The sequence below is a fragment of the Peromyscus maniculatus genome, chromosome 1, assembly GCF_049852395.1.
Source record: "Peromyscus maniculatus bairdii isolate BWxNUB_F1_BW_parent chromosome 1, HU_Pman_BW_mat_3.1, whole genome shotgun sequence".
NCBI lineage: Eukaryota > Metazoa > Chordata > Mammalia > Rodentia > Cricetidae > Peromyscus > Peromyscus maniculatus.
This window is the reverse complement of record NC_134852.1, coordinates 155522538-155543389: the sequence shown is the minus strand read 5'-3', so window position 1 is coordinate 155543389 and position 20852 is coordinate 155522538. Positions and strand designations below refer to the sequence as shown.

The following is a 20852-nucleotide window of genomic DNA, read 5'->3' as shown; positions in this document are numbered from 1 at the left end:
ACGATGCAGTTCTGCAGTCTGGCACATGTGGACTTAATGGTGTAGAAAAAGTCAGGACTTGGCAAACAGAACTTCTCGCCCCTTCTTCTCCTCCTCCTCATCTTACTACAGAGTGAATACCCAATAATCAGAAAATGAGCTATAGCCTTGCCTTATGGCAGTGGTTCTCAACCCTTTCATGGGGGTAACCTAAGACCATTGGAAAACACAGATAATTACATTATGATTCATAACAGTAGCAAGATTACAGTTATGAGATAGCAATGAAAATTATTGTATAGTTGGGGTTCATCACATGAAATCTGTATTAAAAGGTCACAGTATTAGGAAGGTTGAGAACCACTGTTTTAGGGTATGGGGTGCTCCATCATTAGCCACTGTGGAGTTGAGAGCAAGCCCCAGCCAGAGCTTCTGGAGTGTTTTCTCTCACTTGTGTCCCATCACTACAATCCTACAAAATCAAACTTCAGTAGCAGCAGAGCTGATGAGATGCCTCAGTGGTTGAGTGTTTGCTGCTCTTCCACAGGTTCTGAGCTCAATTCCCAGCAACCACATGGTGGCTTACAACCATCTATAATGAGATCTGGTGCCCTCTTCTAGCCTGCAGGTATACGTGCAGGCAGAACACTGTATACATAATAAATAAACAAATGTTTAGAAGAAGAAGAAGAGGAGGAGGAGGAGGAGGAGGAGGAGGAGGAGGAGGAGGAGGAGGAGGAGAGTGCTTGCTGCTTTTGCAGAGGAGCCAGCTTTGGTTTGGAGCACCACATGGTCACTCACGACCTTATGTCTCTCCTCTGACCTCCGCAGGCATTGCCCCCATGTGGTGCAAGTAAAAAATTCACACACACTGAAGGCCTCTGGCAGGCCGAGCATGGCAAACATGGCTCTGGTAGGCCTTGCTCTTCCCCATTCCCTCTGCCTTGCTAAAAACCATTAGATTATATCCCTAAAGCTAGCCACCAAGGTCTATGCCCTTATATGGCCATTCACCTCCTATGCCAGCTACCGAGGTCCAGCTATCAAAGTACTGAAGTCCTGTGATCAAAAGACCCCTTGTGGTCCTCCTAATTAAGATGCCCAGTCAAGATTAAACACCTCATTCTAACATAGTGTTTCCCTTTCCCTTTATAAACTTCCATCTGTCTATAGGCCGCGTCTGTCTCCTCTCTGTGGAAAGACAGTCCTTTGTCCCTCCAGGGCAAATCCCCCTTCCCCATCTCCTCTGTCTCCTGTCTTTGTCTCTTATTCCCTGTCCTTTGTCCCTCTGGGGCAAATATATTTCCTTTGTGCTGATTTATTTATGTATATTGGTCTTTCAAAACAGGGTTTCTCTGTGTAGCCTGGCTGTCCTGGAACTCACTCTGTAGACCAGGCTGGCCTCTAACTCAGAGATCTGCCTGCCTCTGCCTCCCGAGTGCTGGGAATTAAAGGAGTGCGCCACCATCACTCAGCAATAATCTTTATATATAAAAAACCCTCACTAACACTAGCTTTGCATGGAAGAACTTCTTTCTGTATTTAGCCTCAGGCTGAAATTGGTTCCACAGTCACAGACAGGCTGCTTGTGTCCCTGCAGGCCTAAGGCCCTGGGTTTAGTTACTGTGACAAAATACCCAAAAGAAGCAAGTTACGGGATGAAGGGGGTTTATTCTGGCCACAGTTTATAAGATGACAGTTACCATGTGGGGAGGCATGGCAACAGGAGCCTGAGGCAGATGGTCACATTATGTCCAGTCAGGAAGCAGAGAGACATGGACGCTGGTATCCAGCTTGCTTTCTCCAGTCCATGGGACAGAACACATTCAGGGTGGGTCTTCTCTCCTCAGTTAAGCCTCTCTGGAAACATCCTCACAGTCATGCCCAGAGGTGTGTCTCCGAGGTGACTCCAGATCCCGTCAAGTTGACCGTCACAAGCCCTGCCCTGTGACTGGAGATAAATCTGCAGGTGACTGGGGGAGAAGATCACTGGTACAGTCCCTGTTCAGTCAGGACACAGCTGGGCAGGAGATGAAGGCAGCAAGCTCAGCGGAGAGACTTGGGAGGAGCCAGCCCAGACACCTCCAGCCTCCAGCATGTGACACAGTGACACTCATAAGGGATGACATCAATCCTAAAGTCATAGGAAGGTCAATCTGCCAGAAAGCCAGCCAGAACAGGGTGGGGTGGGTAGCAGAGAACAGTCCAGCAGTGGGGACACTTACAGCTCACAGGACATGTCTGAAAGGACCAGCAGCTCAGGAGTGACAGTGAGGACACAGGTTCCAGTGGTGCCTGACTCTGCCACACTCAGGAACACTTCACTACAGCTTCCCGTGGGTGGCTGTCTATGGCAGTTCCAAGTGTCACCCACATGGGATGGCATCTAGAAGTAACAGCATCCTCCTCATGACTTACATCACCTTTCACAGCAGACACAACCATCTCAGTGGGGGGGAGAGGGGGCACGCCCACATGGCAGAATGGTCTCTGTCTACACTGATCCAGAAGACCTTTTGGGGGGACCAAAGCATGCTGGGGACTGGATGGGGACCTTGGGAACACAGGGGGTATCAGGCAGGCAGCTGTGGCTCCGCTGATGGGTGGAAACTCGAATACCTAACATGTACAAGGGGAGGGGGGAGGGGCAGAGACAAGAGAGGAACTGGTAACTGCTACCTGTGGGATCAAATCCAAGGCGGAATGTGACAGGCACGGCGGGCCCACAGCTCTGAACCAAGATCGACACCTCAGCATCTTGGTACTGGAGGACCGCAGCAGCTGTCAGTACAAATGATCCCAGGCAGACTATCTCTTTAAAATACAGTTTATTCTTTTCTCCAAACAGAAAAGTAAAATGGTCAAAACAGCAGCCACAGACAGCTCTCTGAGCTCAGCACCCAGAGAAGCACACTGAAGAGCACCTGGTCCTGGGAGCAGCTGGGAGGATGGTGCAGCCTCCTGAGAGGCTGCTGCCAGACTCGGGGAGCAGATGCACGGCACCCCAAGCCTCAGGCACCAGCATCATCCCTCCCTCCGGCTGGCCTGGGCTGATGGAATGAGGGAGGAGCTCCAGCTTGTACAGAGGTCCCTACTCTATCAAGATGCTATGACATGATAGTAAAACCAGTGTCCTAGGTTCAGAGGCCTGAGATCCCAGCACTCAGAAAGCTGAGGCAGGAGAATCACCCTTTAAGGCCAACTTGGGCTATACAGTGAGACTGTCTCTAAAGGAAAATTAAAAAAAAAAAAAAACAAAAAAAAAAACAAACCTCCAAGTGTCATGCATCCACAGTGACCCCTGCACATCCTGCCCTGGAACTGAAATAGGGACAGTCAGATACAGTGGGGCCACCCAGAGGAGGCCTATCAACACATGCTGTCATGTGTGTCCACACCTGTGAAATGCATGGGCACACTGAGCCTACTCCTGACAGCTCACCTTAGACCTGCCTGTGAGTACCATGCGAGACACGCAAGCTGCTGTTAAAGTAGCGTTAGTGCCACACAGGCAAGCCCTGCACGTTCACAGCAGCAACCACCATCTAGTCCTGCTTTGGTTCCCAGGTAGTTCCCCCACTGCCACTTCTTAATGTGGAGAGCTCACCCCACACCTGTTTGGGGGCAGCATGAAGGCCATGCCTCAGCTTCCTCAGGACCAGACTGGCCTTGTCTCCTCAGCTGGGCATCCAGAGGCAAACCAGGCCCAATGGAGCCTGAATCCTGTGCACACTGCATGAACCTGGGTCTTCTGCAGCAGAGGACGGGGTCCCAATGGTGTAGGCAATAACGGCACATGCTCAAGGCAGAGGCACCGTGTGGCACTGCGGGACGTGGATCTGGGGTAGCAGGCCGTAAGTGGGTCTATTCATCTTCTCTAGAGTGGAGTGAGATCCACCTCTGGGCTGCCAGAGGGATGGAGAGAAACAAAGGAAGCCCGCGTGGCCAGCAGGGTCTCAGCACACAGCAAAGAACCTGCTCGTTTGCCATTAAGTACGTTCACATCAGCCTGCCTCTCCTGAGTCCCACCCTCAGGGGAACCCTACTCAGGACCACAGGAATGACAAGGCTACTCACTCTGGCCAGCAGCAAGCAGTCTCTTGAGGGTGGCCCCTGTGCAGAAGGCAGGGCAGTGAGACCTCTGCCAGCCACTCAGAAAGAACCTCAGGGAAGAGGCCACACTGGTCCTCGCACAGAACAATGAGAGCCACTCAGGCTGGCTTTTAATCACTCTGACACCTAATGTGCAGACATCTGCTCCTCTGAGTCCTCAAAACGCAAGTCCAGAGCCTCGTGCGGTTACCTTGAAGTCGGGCTGCACGTTTAGCAGTGAGCACAGCTGAAAAGCATCAAGAGAGGGTGTCTCACCAGTGGGGTCCCCCGCCTCCTGAACCTCTGCTCGCCCCAATCTCCTATCCCAGCCAGCACCAGCTCAGGCCACGTTGCCACATCATCCCCAGGCCATCTCAGTCACTGTCCGAGGGGCAGGGGAATGAGCTCCTCTGGATCTACACACGGGAGCACCTGCCCAACACTGCCATCACGTGGCCCCCAGGGCCTGTGTCCGGCCTGCCTTTACAGCACACGCGGGCACACCCCAGACAGAGGCGATGGGGCACACACCTGTCTGAACTTCCCTCTGATTCTGTCCAGGTCTTCATGGAGCTTCTCGTAGGTGGGGTCATCATAGGGGAAGTGCTGCAGCAGTGTGATCAGCGCCTCCACCACCTTCATCTTCCGGCTGCAGGGGGGGGGGGGGGACACGGGGTGGGGACGACGACTGTCACCTGGGGCGACTCCAGGCCCCACGCCATCGCATCTGCAGCAGTGGGCAGGCTAAGCGCACCACCTGCTGGGGAGGGCCCCTCCTCCACCCGGGGACCTGCAGGCTGGAGCAAGGGAGACCACCCCAAAAGGATGGCAGGCAGTCTCAGCTGTGACTGCCTCCCAGCAGTGGCACCAACAGTCAACATAACTCCTCCTAGATCAGCCTGTCCAGTTACTCCTACAGTCATGAAGCTGCCTCCCACCTGCTCACACTAAAGAAACAAAGAGAGAGCCCGGCATGGCGACCCACGCCTTTAGTCCCAGCACTCAGGAGGCAGAGGCAGGCGGGTCTCTGTGAGTTTGAGGCCAGCCTGGGCTACAGAGTGAGTTCTAGGACAGCTAGGGCTATTACACAGAGAAACCTTGTCTCGAAAAACCAAAAACAAGAAGCCAGTAAATCATGTGATGGACAATCAGAGAGGGAACCCCAGAACCCCACAATTAGTCACAAACACCCTGCTCTTACTTTTGAGTATGAGTGTGGTATGAATGAGTCCTGGACACTCAAAGTGTCAAATAAAAGGGTGAGGCCCACAGGCAGAGAGCTGCCATCCTCTTGGCCTGGCTTGCTAATGCCCTCCTCCAGGCCCGCCTGCACCAGGCCAGGCCAGCAGGCGTAGGAAGACTGAAGCCTACACAACGCCAGCCTAACCCTATGGCTCTGTGCACAAGGACAGTATGGCTTCACTCCAGGCTCCTCCCAGCCTGGGAAGCAGGCATGTGAGGCAGCTCACAGGCCCGGCAGGCAACGCACAGTAAGGCAAGGGACCAAAGCTAACAAAGCTCAGAGGACAGTGACAGTCCCTAGGGCTGTGTGTGCCAAAGAGGAATGCTTCAGGATGAAGTCTGGCTGCCCGTGGTGGCACATGTCTGGGAGCCCAGCACACAAGACGCTGAGGCAGAAGGATGGCTATGAGTTGAAGGCCAGTCTGGGGCACAGTGTGAGCCCGGGGCTCCCAAAAAGACAACACTGTGCTCTGGTTGGCTAGGAGACACCACAGACAAGAAAGCCAGCACTTCCTTTCTTTCCCCCATCCCTGGTCCTAGCTGTCCTGGAACTGCCTATGTAGACCAGGCTATCCTTGAACTCACAGAGATTTGCCTCTCTCTGCTGGGATTAAAGGTGAGCACCACCACACCTGGCAGAGTCAGCATTTCTGAGGCCTCATTCCACGGACACTACTACAGTCTGTTTTCAGAAGCCCAAGTGAGAAATGGACAGAAAAACAGGATCCATCTGACACTACCTGAGGTGTGACATCACCCAGCGCGCATCGAGTACCTATGAGGTGCCTGAGACATTCCACTTATTATTCTCTGAATAACAACAGTCAAGGTGGCCATTCTTATGTTCTGTATGTGCTAATGACACACATAACTATGCACACATCAGGAGCACTCAGCTCCTCCTGGCCTTTGTACTGAGAGCATGCTGATGGGGGGAGGAGGAGGAGAAGGAGGTGGAAGGGAGCCTCAGCCTCACCTGTCTTTCTCGCCAGCACCACTGTGTAGGAGACATTTCCACGCAAGAGCAAACCCATGGTAGCACCCAATCTGTGAATTGAAAACCAGCCCAGAGTGAAGGCGGGAAGCATGCAGCCACACCACACCAATTACCAAGATCTCAAAGCTTCGGGCGGCGCAGAGGGCTGCACACTGCTTCTTCAGCTCTTCTGGAACCTGTGAGTTTCGGGCAGAGGTGGGCTAGAAAAGCAATGCCACTTCTGCTTTGCTTTCACCGGCTACTTGCTTAGGGGTAACATGAGGACCCCTGAGCAGAGGGCACCAGTTACATGGTGTGCTGTCTTGGGAAGAGATCCCCTGGTCCAGCCAAGCCTTCAGATGAGACTGGAGCCTCACTGACACATGGCTCCTTACCTGCTGACCCTCAGATACTGTGTGGGCATAACTAAAGATGGCTATTTTAGGCCCCTCAGTCTGTGGAACCTGCTTTATGGCATCAGGTATCTGATACTGTCATGACCTCCTCTGCCAGTCAGGGTCAATGATCTGGAGATGGCTAAGCAAGGACAAAGGCAACAGGAGAAAAACTGGGGGGCTTACGGAATTTCACTGTACACATGGCAACCCTCTGGGTGAGGACGGAGCTGGCTGGAGACATGAGACAGCACTGTGATACTCCTTCCCATAACATACTTTGGTGGTCCTGTGCTAAGAATTTTCTGTCTGGTCTATGAATCCCCACCAAAGGCCTTGCAGTAAGAAGAGGTTATATGCTCTATCATCAACAGCAAAGGAAACAATTGTAGAGGAAAAGGATCCATGACTTTTTTTTTTTTCCGAGATAGGGTTTCTCTGTGTAGTTTTGGTGCCTGTCTCTGTAGACCAGGCTGGCCTCAAACTCACAGAGATCCACCTGGCTTTGCCTCCAGAGTGCTGGGATTAAAGGCGTGTGCTACCACCGCCCAGCAGGCCATTGGTTTTCAACCTGTGGGTCCTGACCCCTTTGGGGTCACATGTCAGATATCCTGCATATCATATTATAATTCATAACAGTAGTAAAATGACAGTTATGAAGTAGCAACAAAATAATTTTATGGTTGGAGGTACCACAGCATGAGGAACTGTTTTAAAGGGTTGCAGCATTAGGAAGGTTGAGAACCACTGCTCCAGGCGATGTTTCAAAGCCATGGCCTTACACATGCTGGGTGCATGCTCTGCCACTCAACTACTTCCCCGGCCTCTGTTTTTTGAGACAGGATCTCACTATCTAGCCCAGGCTAGCCTAGAACTCCTGCCTCAGCTTTCTGAGTGCTGGGATCACAGGATGGGTCACCATCCTGTAAAGGATGACGGACTACCACACTCACCTACGAAGTTACTTCTCAGTGGCCCTCCCACTTACCTCAGATCCAATTTTGGCTCCGTGTAATGTGCCATACTGCCTTCCTTCAACGATTCCCAAGCTACTGCCTTCTTCATAGCCTTCCTGATATCCCTCCCCATGGAATCTGTGATAGAGAAACATACTTCATCAGGTAAGACACTGTACCCTGAAAAAAAATCTTCCTACCTTGTATCATGCAGATCCCACAGGACACAGCAGACTATAGGAGGAAAGGCTTAAAACTCAAGTCACACAATGCAGGTTCTAGGTCTAGTTCTTTCTTCTACTCCCTGGCCCATTGCATTACTGTGCCCCTGCCCCATTTTTGAGACAGGACCTCACTATGTTGCCCAGGCTGCAGCCATCAAGCAACTCTGCCTCCATTTCTTGAATGCTGAGATTACAGGTGTGTGCTACCTCCTCCATGTGAAACCTTGATGCTTACCGGCTTCGTGCATGCTATGGAAAGCACTCTATAAACCGAGCTACAGCCCCAAACCCTAGAGACCCAAGTTCCTCCATCTGTAACTCGGAGTGGGCTACATGAGTGACTTCCAAACCTGGCAGAGCGCCAAAACCCTCAAGGGAAATGTAAAGATACAAACTCAAGCAAGCCTGGAACACACTAGAAATCTAATTTTCAAAAACAGGGTAGGTGCCGCTGAGCCTACATGCCATCGTAACTGAAGTCGTCTGTTCCTAAAACATTCCAAGGACTCAGGGCTCTTCACCACACCTCTTTAGAGTAACAGAAAGTGTCCCTAAGCTCATCACAATATGCCACCGCTGCGATGCCCCGAGGAGAAGGGTATTGTCCCTGAGGGACCAACAGGAAAACTGGCAAGTGTCTTGCAGCCTGCACTGGGGAAGGAATGCTCTGGAAGCCCTCGTGATGAGTGAACAGCGCCTGTGCCTCTGCATATGTCAGGACCCCTAAGCAGAGCTCGAGCGGCCACCCCGGGGAGGTGAGCAGCCAGCCTGGAAAGGCCAAGATGCCCTGGGCCACCGCCCCGCCCAGGCGTTTCCCGGGGGAACTTTCCGCATCCAAGGGGGCTTGTCCGACACATCCATCAGCAGGTCCATGAATACTGCCGTATGTGCGGCAATTAAAGAACAAGAAGATGTGGCAGCTCGCAGATGGCGAAGGCGGGTGTCCCCGAGGACAGCGGGGCTCCGCCGAGCAGCTGCCGGGGCGGGGCGGAACCGGGCCGCTGCCTACCTCTCATCCGCCATCACGACGGCATCGAACATGTCCTGCTCCACGGCCACGGCGGCGGCCCGGCTCTCCTCGGGCCCTCGCACTCCTGCCATTCCGTGTAGTAGTCACCACCCGTCGAGGTGCGACCATAAACGCCCGGCTTATCAGCCGGAGGAAACCACTTCCGTGTATGCCGCGCGAAGCACGGCGGGTAAGGACGGCAAGCGAAAGAAGCCAAAAAAAAAATCCTTACTGCGCATGGGTAGATGTGCGGTGGATGGGGGCTGGTCCAAACGAAGACCTGCTCCTCCTCTCCTCTGTGGGTGGGGCGGGTCCTGCCTCGCAGGGATTGTCCGCTGTGCGGAGCGCGGGGGCCCAGGCGAACGTTGCTTTTATTTTCAAAACCCAAACAGATGGGACCGAATTTAGATCTTAAAGAAATGAGAAAAATTACCAAAGATCTAGCACAGGGGCATTCCCAGGAAGTGGAGGAAGGGCCCCAGCTGCAGGCGAGCACGGAGGAGGGTGGAGCTTCCAAGCATCCTCAGCTGTCACCCAGCTGTCAATCACTACATCTGCACACCCCACAGGAGCCTTTCCTGCGGGCTGGAACCGATTTGTGACTGCGACATTCTAAAGGACAGATAATAAATATTGCTCCCAGCCAGGAAAATGTCCTTGGGTGCCTTTGAAAATGAAAAAGGTTGTGTGTGCCAGTTACCTTGTTTTTTTTTGGTCTTTTTTGTTATTTTGTCTTTTTTTTTTTCTTTTTTTTTTGGTCTTTTTTTTTTAACAGAGCTGAGGACCGAACCCAGGGCCTCGCGCTTGCTAGGCAAGCGCTCTACCACTGAGCTAAATCCCCAACCCCGAATGCTAGCTCTTGCTGCCAGTATTTAAAGCAAAACTGAAGTATTTCATACACAGTCAAGTATCAGGTGGTGCCGAACGGCTTGCCAGCAGGAGGAGCCACTCTGCCAACCGCTCCAATCCTATAGGCATTCACCCTCCAAAAAGCAGAAGTTGAAGTTAGTTCTCTCTCTTCATTTCCATCAGAGATACCTTCCAAAGCAGAGCTTTAAAAAGTATTCCAGACTGTCAAGAAGAACACCTGAGATACCAGGAGTCCTCACGTGCAAATAAATCAGGGAAAGACAAGAAAATTCTTATCATACAAGATTAGGCACCAATAGGGGCAAGGGTGTCGCTATTGCAGATGTGACGCCCACCATGACAGCCAAAGACGGCTGAAATAGCAATGGATGAGATCCACCAGCCTGAGCCGGAGTGCTGATGAAAATGAGGCCTTACAGGGGCCACAGTAAGTTTCTTAGACCACGATTGCTAACAAGTTAAATAGCCTCTGTGTGAAGGAGACCAGAGATACACCATCATTCTGGGTTGGGGGGGCTGAACAAGTGAACAACAAGAAAACTCCATGGGATTCAGAAGATGCCTCAGTTTCATCTGTACAAATGAGTCCTTAACTGTAACAAGGTGGTTTTTTTTTTTTTTTTGAAAACTAGAACTGCCATATCAGATACAAAAGAAAACAAAAGAAAACAAAACAAAACAAAAGCTTAAGTCTCATGATGAGCATAGCAAGGTGTTGATTGGAGAAGAGATAAGCCTGGGGAATAGACTAGAAAGGCCCAAGGGTGAAGAAGTCTCCTAGGAGTGAAACTCCACCTTGATAAAAATAGAATCACAAGCTCAGAGGAGGATGGGAGCATTAACCACCAACCATGTTGGGAATGTATTGGTATCTCAGAAAAAACAAGTCCTATGTGTACCTCACATCACTCATCAGAATAATTCCACATGAAATAAAGAGTTAACCGGGTGTGCTGGCACACACCTTTGATCCCAGCACTTGGGAGGCAGAGGCAGGTAGATGTCTCAGTTCGAGGCCAGCCTGGTCTACAGAGTGAGTTCCAGGACAGCCAGGACTGTTATGCAGAGTAAACCTTGTCTCAAAACACCCCCATCCCCACCCCCACCCCCAAAAAAGAAAAAAAGATGAAAGAAACCAAGCTGAAGCCTTCCTCAGTAGAAGACACCCCCACACACACAGTAGGTGGGGTGAGTTTGAAACAGGGTCCTCTATATGCCAGGCTGGTCCCAAATTCTCTACATAAATGAGGCTGGTTTTGAACTCCTGACCCTTCTGCCTTTACCTCCTGAATGGTGAGATAAGTGGACGGCCAAGCAGGGCTCAATAAACTGTTGGTGCATGATACCCTCGGGTTGTAGAAGGGACTGCACGCTTCCTCCACCTGACTTGGGCTGGGATTACAGGCCTGCATGCCACTGGGCCTAGCTTTGAGATGTTAAAACAACTCAAAGTCTCAGAGTATTTCATTGTAGGAAAATCAACCTATTTTAACTGGTGAAGCACAGCTCCTACACCAAGGAACAAGTTGGGGATGTGTTTGTCCTTTGTGTTATAGTTAAAGCAATGATATGTATGTTTGATACAGAAGTTAAGAAACTGCCGGGTGGTGGTGGTGGTGGTGGTGTACGCCTTTAATCCGAGCACTCAGGAGGCAGAGACAGGCAGATCTCTGTGAGTTTGAGGCCAGCCTACTCTACACAGTGAGTTCCAGCACAGGCTCCAAAGCTACACAGAGAAACCCTGTCTTGAAAAACCAAAAACCAAAACAAAAACAACAAAAAAAATTAAGAAACAAACAAAAAACCAAAAACAAACAAACAAACAAACACAGATGCCAAGAAGCTGGGCATGGTGGCGCACGCCTTTGATCCCAGCACTTGGAAGGCAGAGCAGACAGATCTCTGTGAGTTTGAGGCCAGCCTGGTCTACAAAGTACATTCCAGAACAGCCAGGGCTGGTACAGAAAAATCCTGTCTCGGGAAGAAAAAAAAATGTTTTTAAAAATTGGTACAAAATAGATTCATACTAGAAGCAGGTCTAGTGGTTCCCACTGTCATCCCAGCATGTAGGAAGCTGAGGCAAGAGAACTGTCATGAGGCCAGCCTGGGCTACAGAGTACATTCCAGGCTGGCCTGGGCAAAGGAATGAGACCATATCTTTAAAAAAAAAGTTTATCAATAGATAAATGAATAAATTCATCCCAACAGAGTAAAATAACAGGCTGGTGGGCCTTTTGTGAGTCACAGCACTCAACAACAGGTGTCTGGCCTTTAAATCAGGGAGAGTCTTATGAGGAACAGAAGGGATGCCAGGAAAAGAGCAGCCAGAGGCAACATCTCCTTCTGAGATGTTTAACCCCCGCTACCTTTCTCGGTCTTGGTAGAATAAAAGTTGGTCACCGCTGTATCAATTTGAGCTGCCTTTTGATCAGATGGTTCAAAAAGATAGGAAGGTCATCTGAATACTCTGTCCCCTGTGACATGGTTGCTGCATATTTTTGGATTTTTGTCTCTGGGAAGCAGTTAGAGAAGAGTGGAGATTTGACATCCTATCCTGAGCACTGTGTTAAGACTTGTAAAACTGAGCTGGGTTTGATGAAGATAGAGAACAGTGCACTCAGGCCCTCGGAGACTTGCCTAAAGTTAACACAAGAAAAAACGACAAAATGTCAACTGTGACCCGCTCATGATTTGGGAATCCTGGTGACCTTTGGACTTCTTCTTTTGTGTTCCTGGAACATCCATGATTGTACAATATAAATCTGTTTCTTCTGCATGTTAAAAAAAATCCCAATGACATATATTTTGAAGGTGGGATGAAATAGGTTCTCTGCTATTTCCTAAATGTCTTTTACATTTTTATTTTTTTACAACCAAATAAACTCACCAAACACTGTAATGCAGAAACAAATGGGAAACAAGCAAGCAAAATAATGTATTTCTCCAGCCCTCTGATTGCTTTTTTTTTTTGAGATAGGGTTTCTCTGTGTAGCTTTGGAGTCTGTCCTGGATCTCACTTTGTAGACCAGGCTGGACTCAAACACACAGAGATTTGCCTGGCTCTACCTCCCGAGTGCTGGAATTAAAGGTGTGTGCCACCACTGCCCGGTGGGTATTTCTTTTTGTTAATATTGAAATTAGCATTTCCCCCCTGATTTTTCTAAATTTATATCTCTCTTTCTCAAAATGTACACAGCATTATGGTCTCAACATGTCCCCAGGACAATGCACTTATTATTGTGTGCATATTCTGAACATAAAAATTATTAATAGCTGGGTGGTGGTGGTGCACACCTTTGATCCCAGCACTCAGGAGGCAGAGCCAGACAGATCTCTGTGAGTTTGAGGCCAGCCTGGTTTACAAAGGGAGTTCCAGGATAGCCTGGGCTGTTACACAGAGAAAGCCTGTCTCAATACCAAAAAAAAAAAAAAAAAAAGTATTAGCTTAAATAAAATAAAGTGTAACTTTTGTCATAGGAAGATGGTTATGGGGAAGGAGGAGGGGGAGAAGGGGGAGGAAGCGGAAGAGGAGGGAGGAGGAGGGAGAAAGACTACTTACAGATAAAGCCTGAGGCTAGGGTTCTACACAAGAATGTAAGTAACTTAGTGTCTTCATATATATATAATTCTGCAGTGTGGAGAAATAATATATATCACAAAACTCCAAACTATTGGTTCTGACTCTTAGTTTAGAACATGGCTTTGGTGAGACTAACCCCTGCTCACCTTGGTTTCGGCCATCCCAACATCAGGAGCAAAGAGACCCATTATGCCTACTTGAAATTTCAAAGTTATGTTTTGCAAATTGCTTTAGTCTCAATAAGGTCCAGACTTTAAAAATGGGACCTTAAAAGCAAGAGGGGGGGCACTGGGGGTGTGGCTCAGTGGCAGAGCACTTGCCTAGTGTTCAAGAGGCCCTGGGTTCAAGACCCAGCTCAAAGGCACCTCCAAAGAACCAGAGGTGGTACTGTTTTCAAAGATCAAATATTATTGCTTTCAAAATTCTTACATAAGTTCCTAATTCAATGTTCATTTTAGTCACTGAACATATTAAAACTGTGTGGGAGAAATCTGAAATGCTCTTGCTGATGTCTGGTTTTGGAGGAACCAATTGTGACACTTTGGTGTCATGGGAGAATTGCAGCCCAAAGGATAACGCTGGGCAGATGGCATGAGAATGACTGGGGGACAGGGGTCAACGACAGACCTTCTAAGCACGTTTTCAGGTGTCTGGAGTCAGGTGTCTGGAGAGCTGTGTGAATTCTATTTAGGCCAGTAGTTCTAAGATGCTTCTGTTGGACTATGGATATGGCTCAGTGGCAGGGCACTTACCTACCACACAGAAGGCTCCCGGTTCAATCCCCAGCTTGACCAGCATGAAATTATTATTTCATTTTCGATGAAAGTACAAAGGGGGTGGCAAATCAGCTTCCAGAAATACAACATGCTGAGACTAAACATTTTCTTTTTTAAGGGCAAAATCTCACATCTTCTTCAGGTTTAGAGAAAAGCCAAGACAATACAACCCAAATAAAAAGCAAATTCCTCCAAGTTCAATATTGAAATGTACTCACTGTAGTAATTGGTATCCATTGTTGTTTTCTTGGTTGTTTGTCTGTTTGTTGCTTTGCTTTGAGGCAAGGTCTTTGCAGCCCAGGCTGGCCTCAAACTCAGGGCAATTCTTCTGCCTCAGTTTCTGGAGTGCTGAGGTTATAGGTGTGAGTAATCACGCGTGGTTTGGCAGCTGACTTTTTTTTTTTTTTAATGTTATATCCATAGCAAAGTAGTAGGCAAATGTCAAACCAAACCTGGCCGTGAGGGCCTACAGTAATTAGCCTGCAAGCAGCCATTTTGTTAGAATGAAGAATAGCAAGTAAAACAAAAATGATTCATTTGCTCTGATTTTGGTTCAAGAAGAGACCCTAGACTATAAATGGATTTTCAGACCGGTATTCAAAAGGCAGGACTCCTGGGATCACATGGTAGCTCTGGGTAGTGGATTTTTTTTTTCCTTATGTGTGTTTTGTATCTGGTCATTTGGAAAGTGTGCCCTTTATTTTTGTGTGAAGCAGGTAAGCCTTCCATATTCTCTCTCTCTCTCTCTCTCTCTCTCTCTCTCTCTCTCTCTCTCTCTCTCTATCTCTCTCTCTCTCTGTGTGTGTGTGTGTGTGTGTGTGTGTGTGTGTGTGCGCGCGTGCGCGCGAAGCCATTAAACAACCATTCACTTTTTTTTTTTTCTTTCGGCACTGAGCTTTATTAGGATTCCATTAAGGTTAAACCTCGAGGAATGAGGGAGTCCTAGTTAGAGAGCACAAAAGCCCACGAAGCTTCCTCAGATCTCACAGTGAACCACCGGCTCAGATTCTTTGGTAGGATCACCGCCTTGCTCCAGGTACAGGTTGTTGTAAAGTTACTGCTTCGGCCCCACAGGCTGGTAGGAGGGGAAAGTCTCCCCAACCCAGAACATGAAAACCATAAAAGCCATAAAGTCGAAGATATGTTTACACATGACATCCCAAGAAACAGGTGGAGGGGATGTGTCCACACGATTCCTGGTATACATATCTAGGTCCCAGTGCATCGTTTTGCCCCAGTTCAACCTCATTTCTGAGTTATCCCGTTCATACCATGGATCCCTCTCCTGCTGTGAGAGGTCAGGGAGCTTCGGGTAGTCCCCGTACCCCATGCCTTCATCCGGGTATGGCTTGTAGTCTTTCACACGCATATTATACTTCTTGGCACCCTTGGCCCGTTCTTCTGGAGTCCTAGGACACTGCTCCGGCAGCATGTCCTTGGTCACATGGAAGGCTCTCCGTGCCTCCAGTGGCACCACGCTGCAGGCTGCCCTTTGCAGCCACTGGACTCCCAGGGCCGCAGCCCCGGCTACCGCCATCTTCACCTTCTCTGCCCAGCCACTCACTTTAAAGGGTTACATTTGCACCTCTAGTAAGCATTACAGGTAAGCAACAACACAATTGGGAAGAAGTGTCTTAGTTTAGGTTCCTATTGCTGTGCAGAGACACCATGACCACAGTAACTCTTTTAAAGCATTTAATTGGGGTGGCTTGCTTACAGTTTCAGAGGTTCAGTTGATTATTGTCATGGTGGGGAGCAGGGTGGCATGCAGACAAATATGGTGCTGGCTACTTCTTGGCTTTCAGGGAACAGGAATTCAACTGAAACACTGGGTGGTGTCCTGAGCATAGGAAACCTCAAAGCCAGCCCCCACAGTGACACACTTTCTCCAACAAGTCCATACCCACTCCAACAAAGCCACACCTCCTAATAGTGCCACTCCTGTAGCATGAATCTTAAATGGTCTTATTAATAAAAAAAACAAACCCAGGAGCCAGATATTAGGGTGAACGCTGAAAGATCAGAGAAACAGAACAAGCCACAGCTAACCTCATCTCGCCAATTCCTCAGTTGATCTTGTTTCCTCAGACTGAAAGCTTCTGAGTCCTCACCCAAATGGATCTCAGCTGAACTGCTACTCAAAAGCCTAAAAGATGAAAAAGCCTCTAGTTTCTGGTCCTCACACCTTATATACCTTTCTGCTTCCTGCCATCACTTCCTGGGATTAAAGGTGTGTATCCACTATTTCCAGTGTGGCTTTGAACTCACAGAGATCCAGATGGATCTCTGCCTCCAGAATACTAAGATTAAAGGTATGTGTGCCACCATTTTCTGGCCTCCATGTCTGTCTAGTGGCTGTTCTGTTTTCTGACTCCAGATAAGTTTATTAGGGTGCACAATATATTGGGGGACACAATATCACCACACACTCCCTATGAGATTATAGGGGGGCAATTACATTCAGACTACCACAGGAGGCAACTGGGAGGGGAATCAAGGGTCCAGACCCATTTGAGCTCTCTACATGACCCCACTTCATGCAGCTTCCCAAAGGAAAAGCCTGCCAGAAGTGCTATTTTCTACCTGCCTGCTGGGGAACCCCTCACATGCCACAACACACATATGGATGTAGAAAGGCATTTTGCTGAACACCTGCCTGGCTAAAGAAGAGTCCTGGACAGCAGGGATATCTCTGCCTTGCTCACCCCCAAGGCAGCAAAGAGCATTGACTAGTATTGTGGGTGTCTGCTGTGCTCTGCTGAACTGGGACAGGGCTCTGAACTCCAAACTCGGGGGTGGAGGGGTGGGGTGGGGGTGGTAAGAGGGGAGAAGAACCTTCCCCCAGAGTAGACCTCTGTGAGCCTCGACTGCTCTTAGGGAGATCCTGCCCCGCTTACATAGAAGCAGAGGAGCTTCGGGCCCCCAGATCTGCTGGTGCGCACCCTCACCGGAGTCATCACGTCGGGTAAGGTCTGAGGGTTGCAGCCCTGAGTCACTGGAGGCAGAAGCTTGCAGCAACTCCTCACATCTTGAGATCAGAAAACAAGGTCTGTCTCTAGGGGCCTCATCCCTAGGGTCACATCCTCTCAGTCAGCCCCGCTAAATGGGGAAGTGTTCCAAAATGAGAGCTTGTGGGGGACACTTCACCTTCGAGCTGTGTTGACCGGTGAGGCTGAGGCTCTCACATAGGTAATAGTAGTAACAGTAATAATAAAAAGTAGGTGGGATGTCAGTGGGGACCGGGAGGTTTACTTCCCCACCGGGGACAAGAGTGCCACCATGGGGCAAGCAGCAGAACGGAGCTCCAGAAGTGGGGACTGGGAGGGCGGCATTTGCTCACAGCCTACTGGCCAGAGTTGGTCACGTGGTCCCCAAACAGCAAGGAAGCTTGGGAGATGGAGTTCGGGGTGGTGGGCCAAGTAGCGTCCTGTGCAGTGTGTTCTTATTGTAATTCTCCCTTTAAACTTTGGGAGTGTGTGACTTGTTAAGTTTAAGAAGAAAGGCGAGAGCCACGTGTTGTGGCAAAGCCTGTGATCCCAGCACTTGGCAGGCGTGAACAGGAGGGTCAGGAGCTAGCAGCCATCCTTGGATACCTGCTCAATTTTAGGACAGCCTGGACCATAGGAGACCCTGTCTCAGCAGAACAAAAAAGGGAGGGTGGGAGAATGGAGGCGAGGGGCTGCTTAGCTGTTGTGGTAAGAGGGGTGGGCTATGCGAACTGTCCTGGCCCAATTCAACAAAACGCCACCGATCTGTCGCCAGGGGTGTCAGAACAAAATCCTACCGAAAACAGCAAAAAGTGAACTTCTTCAAAGCTGTCGCCTTCCTAGATTTGTGGCAAGCATGACTGACCGCTAGCCAGCACAGCACCTCGGAGCCGACCTTCTAGGACCTAGTACACAGTGGTGCTCGATACCAAAGAGATTGTGGAATGAATAAGCAAGACTGCAGTGTGTGGGTAACTGAGATCCCTCTGGCCTGTCTCCTCTCTGAGGCCGGGAGGAGAACAGAGGTGGTGGTACGGGTTTGACCATGACCTTAGAGTCAACAGAGAGGACTCTGTGTGAGTAATTTTCTTATCAGAGCTCAGAGATCTTTTCCAAAATGGAGTCAGCCTCAGAGCAAGGTCCATCTCTCCCGTGAGATGAGAAAGAGGGATACAGAGGAAGAAGTGCCAGAACGCCACACAGGGCTTGTGGGTAGGATGCGCCGAGCTCTAGCCTGACCTGGTCTGACTATGTAGCAGACTTGTATTACTCCCGCTACCCCAGCTGGGTCTCCCACTGTGACCAGCACTCGTTCACCTCTTGGCTGGCTCTCAGCTCTGGGTCTCATTGCCTCCGTGGGCTATGGCCTCGCTCCATCAGGGAACCCTGGCTGGTTTTTCCTCTTTCCTGCCTGCCTGCCTTGGTTGAAGTTCCCTACAGCACATGCCTTCCCAGAACCCCCAAGCCTGAAGGAGACTCCTTGCTTCCCTCCTGTTGTGGAATATTAGTTTAAGATGTGTTACATTCATCTATGCTGTGGAATATTTGTTTAATGATGTAAAGATGTGTTGCATTCTTTTATGTTGTATTTGTTTAACTCTGTGAAGCTGTTGTTACTTTGCCTGTCTAAAACACCTGATTGTTCTAATAAAGAGCTGTATGTCCAATAGCTAGACAGGAGAGAAAAATAGGCAGGGCTGGCAGACAGAGAGAATAGATAAGAAGAGAAATCTAGGCTTGGGAGAGGAGTGAGGAGCAAAATAAGGAGGAGAGGAGGATGCCAGGGGCCAGCCACCCAGCCACCCAGCCAGCCACAGAGTAAGAAGGAAAGAAAGATATATAGAATAAAGAAAGGTAAAAAGCCCAGAGGCAAAATGTAAGTAAAGAGAAACAGAATAATTTAAGTTAGAAAAGCTGGCTAGAAACAAGGCAAGCTAAGGCTAAGCATTCATAATTAAGAACAAGTCTCAGCCAGGTGGTGGTGGTGGTGGTGGCGGCGGCGGCGGCGGACGCCTTTAGTCCCAGCACTCGGGAGGCAGAGGCAGGCAGATCTTTGTGAGTTTGAGGCCAGCCTATTCTACAGAGTGAATTCCAGGAAAGGCGCAAAGCTACAGAGAGAAACCCTGTCTCGAAAAACTAAAAAAAAAAAAAAAAGGGGGGGGAGAAAAGAAAAAAGAATAAGTCTCTGTGTATTAATTTGGGAGCTGGGTGGCGGCCCTCAAAGAGTAAAAAACAAGACAAAACAAAACTAACTACATCCTCCTCTCTAGAAGGAATCCCCCTTCCACCCCTATCCCCCCACACTTTCCCAGGCACCAGATGTGGGGAGGGGTCGATCAGTCATCCCAGCAATCAGGAGGCTAAAGCAGGATTTCCAGGAGTTCAAGGCCACCACTTCCTCTTCTATAGGCAATATTCCCTTCCAAACTGGACCAGAACCTTCAGCGGAGTCCATCTAGACCTGTACCTTCTCCAGAGTTTGCAAGAGAACCTCTCGCTGCAAGAGAACTGCTCGCTGGCCTTCTCCTTTGCGCCTCTAGGGGGCAGGCTGGCTCAAGCGCCAGGCTTTGAGCTTTGTATTGCTGACTGGGCACCTGCTGTGCACAAAATGACGTCAGCATCTGTATTTATCTCTGGTCATACAAGTAAGTACTCTAAATAGCAAAGAAAGTCTTTTTGGAGGGGAGGTTGGGGAGTGTGTGTTTTGTTTGGGTTCTTTTTCCTTGTTTGCTTGTTTTAAATCTTTCTTTTTCAATGTATTTATTATGGGGGTTTCGGGGAGACTCCCATGGCATGTATGTGGAGGTCAGAGGATAATTTGCTGGAGTGTATTCATATATTTCACCATGTGAGGACCATGAATCCAACTCAGCTCATCAGGATTGGTGGCTAGTGCTGAGCTGTCTCCTCTGAGACCCTTGTTCGCTTGCCTTTTAAAACAGGGTCTCATGTAGCTTAGGCTAGCCTCAAGCTCATGATGGCTGGCCGTGAACTCCTCATGCTCCTGACTCAACCTCCTGAGTGCCGTGGTGACAGGTAAGCAACCAGCACAGTAAACTCTTTTTGGGGGGAGGGAGGCGGTTCAGGACAGGGTTTCTCTGTGTAACAACAGCCCTGGCTATCCTGGAGCTCGCTGTGTACACCAGGCTGGCCTTGAACTCTTCACAGAGATCCACCTGCCTCTGCCTCCCCAGTGCTGGCATTAAAGGAGTGTGCTACCACGCCCGGCTTACAGTAAACTCTTGATGCAGACCCCTCTGGGCTTGTGGAAGGGACCTAGCACTCTTTAGCTACCTGTGGACTTCAGCCACACAGACCTTCCAGAACCTCTGAGCATTGTCGGAAGCTGTGCATGAGTAGAAGTGGTCGTCGCTGTAGATCAAACTGCTCTAAGGGCCCAGTGTATCATACACCCGTTGAATTCGTTCCGGGTCACCTCACAGTTTGCAGGTACTAACCCCACGCGCGTTCGGGGAATTATAATGACTTCGTCGCCGGACGTGCCCATAGATGCTGCGCTCAGACTCGCGCGGCGAGTTCCGTGCATGACCACCAGGGGGCGCGCCTGCGCTTCGAATGCTGCGTGCCCCCCCCCCCCCTTAGCGGTTTCACCCTGAAACCTTCTGACTTCATTTCCTTCTTTCCTCCCCTAGCCAGGACTATTAAGGACCACGCAGGAGTCAGGCCTTACTCTTAGACTGAGGAGGGATATGGCCGGTGACGCTTGGGCTGGCACAACTGGACGCCCAGCCAGCACAGACACCCT

At 49.6% G+C, this 20852-nt stretch overlaps 1 protein-coding gene, 1 non-coding gene and 1 pseudogene across 4 annotated transcripts; 1 reads left to right on the top strand and 2 right to left on the bottom strand.

Annotated features, from left to right (window-relative positions):
* Positions 1-1435: 1435 nt before the first annotated feature.
* On the bottom strand, positions 1436-9070 carry Lto1 (LTO1 maturation factor of ABCE1). 3 transcript variants are annotated; one of them, XM_076556120.1, is made up of 8 exons: positions 8874-9070; positions 7673-7778; positions 6290-6360; positions 4603-4720; positions 4283-4318; positions 2659-2760; positions 2205-2365; positions 1613-1930 (listed from the first exon to the last, which is right to left on the bottom strand). In XM_076556120.1, exons 1-8 carry the CDS (start codon positions 8963-8965, stop codon positions 1858-1860), a joined length of 759 nt encoding a protein of 252 aa, XP_076412235.1. In that variant the 5' UTR covers positions 8966-9070; the 3' UTR covers positions 1613-1857. The 3 variants fall into 3 exon arrangements, with proteins under 3 accessions (XP_076412237.1, XP_076412235.1, XP_006977397.1); XM_076556122.1 differs by lacking the exon at positions 6290-6360 and having other exon boundaries at positions 1436-1930; positions 8874-9036; XM_006977335.4 differs by lacking the exons at positions 1613-1930; positions 2205-2365; positions 2659-2760 and having other exon boundaries at positions 2791-4318; positions 8874-9061.
* Positions 9071-13613: 4543 nt separating this feature from the next.
* On the top strand, positions 13614-13693 carry Trnat-agu (transfer RNA threonine (anticodon AGU)). Its single transcript has one exon. It is a non-coding gene; the product is annotated as a tRNA-Thr (tRNA).
* Positions 13694-14993: 1300 nt separating this feature from the next.
* Positions 14994-15636, bottom strand: LOC102914721 (NADH dehydrogenase [ubiquinone] 1 beta subcomplex subunit 8, mitochondrial pseudogene; annotated as a pseudogene).
* Between the last annotated feature and the right edge of the window lie 5216 nt (positions 15637-20852).

Excerpts from the sequence above, each read along its gene's own strand:
- Lto1 (XM_076556120.1), bottom strand. The coding sequence starts at position 8,965 with ATGGCAGGAGTGCGAGGGCCCGAGGAGAGCCGGGCCGCCGCCGTGGCC. Across the intron at positions 4,721-6,289 it reads GGTGCTGGCGAGAAAGACAG|CCGGAAGATGAAGGTGGTGG; the intron begins GTGAGGCTGAGG and ends CCCCCCCTGCAG. Across the intron at positions 1,931-2,204 it reads TCAGACATGTCCTGTGAGCT|TCACAGGGCAGGGCTTGTGA; the intron begins GTAAGTGTCCCC and ends ATTTATCTCCAG.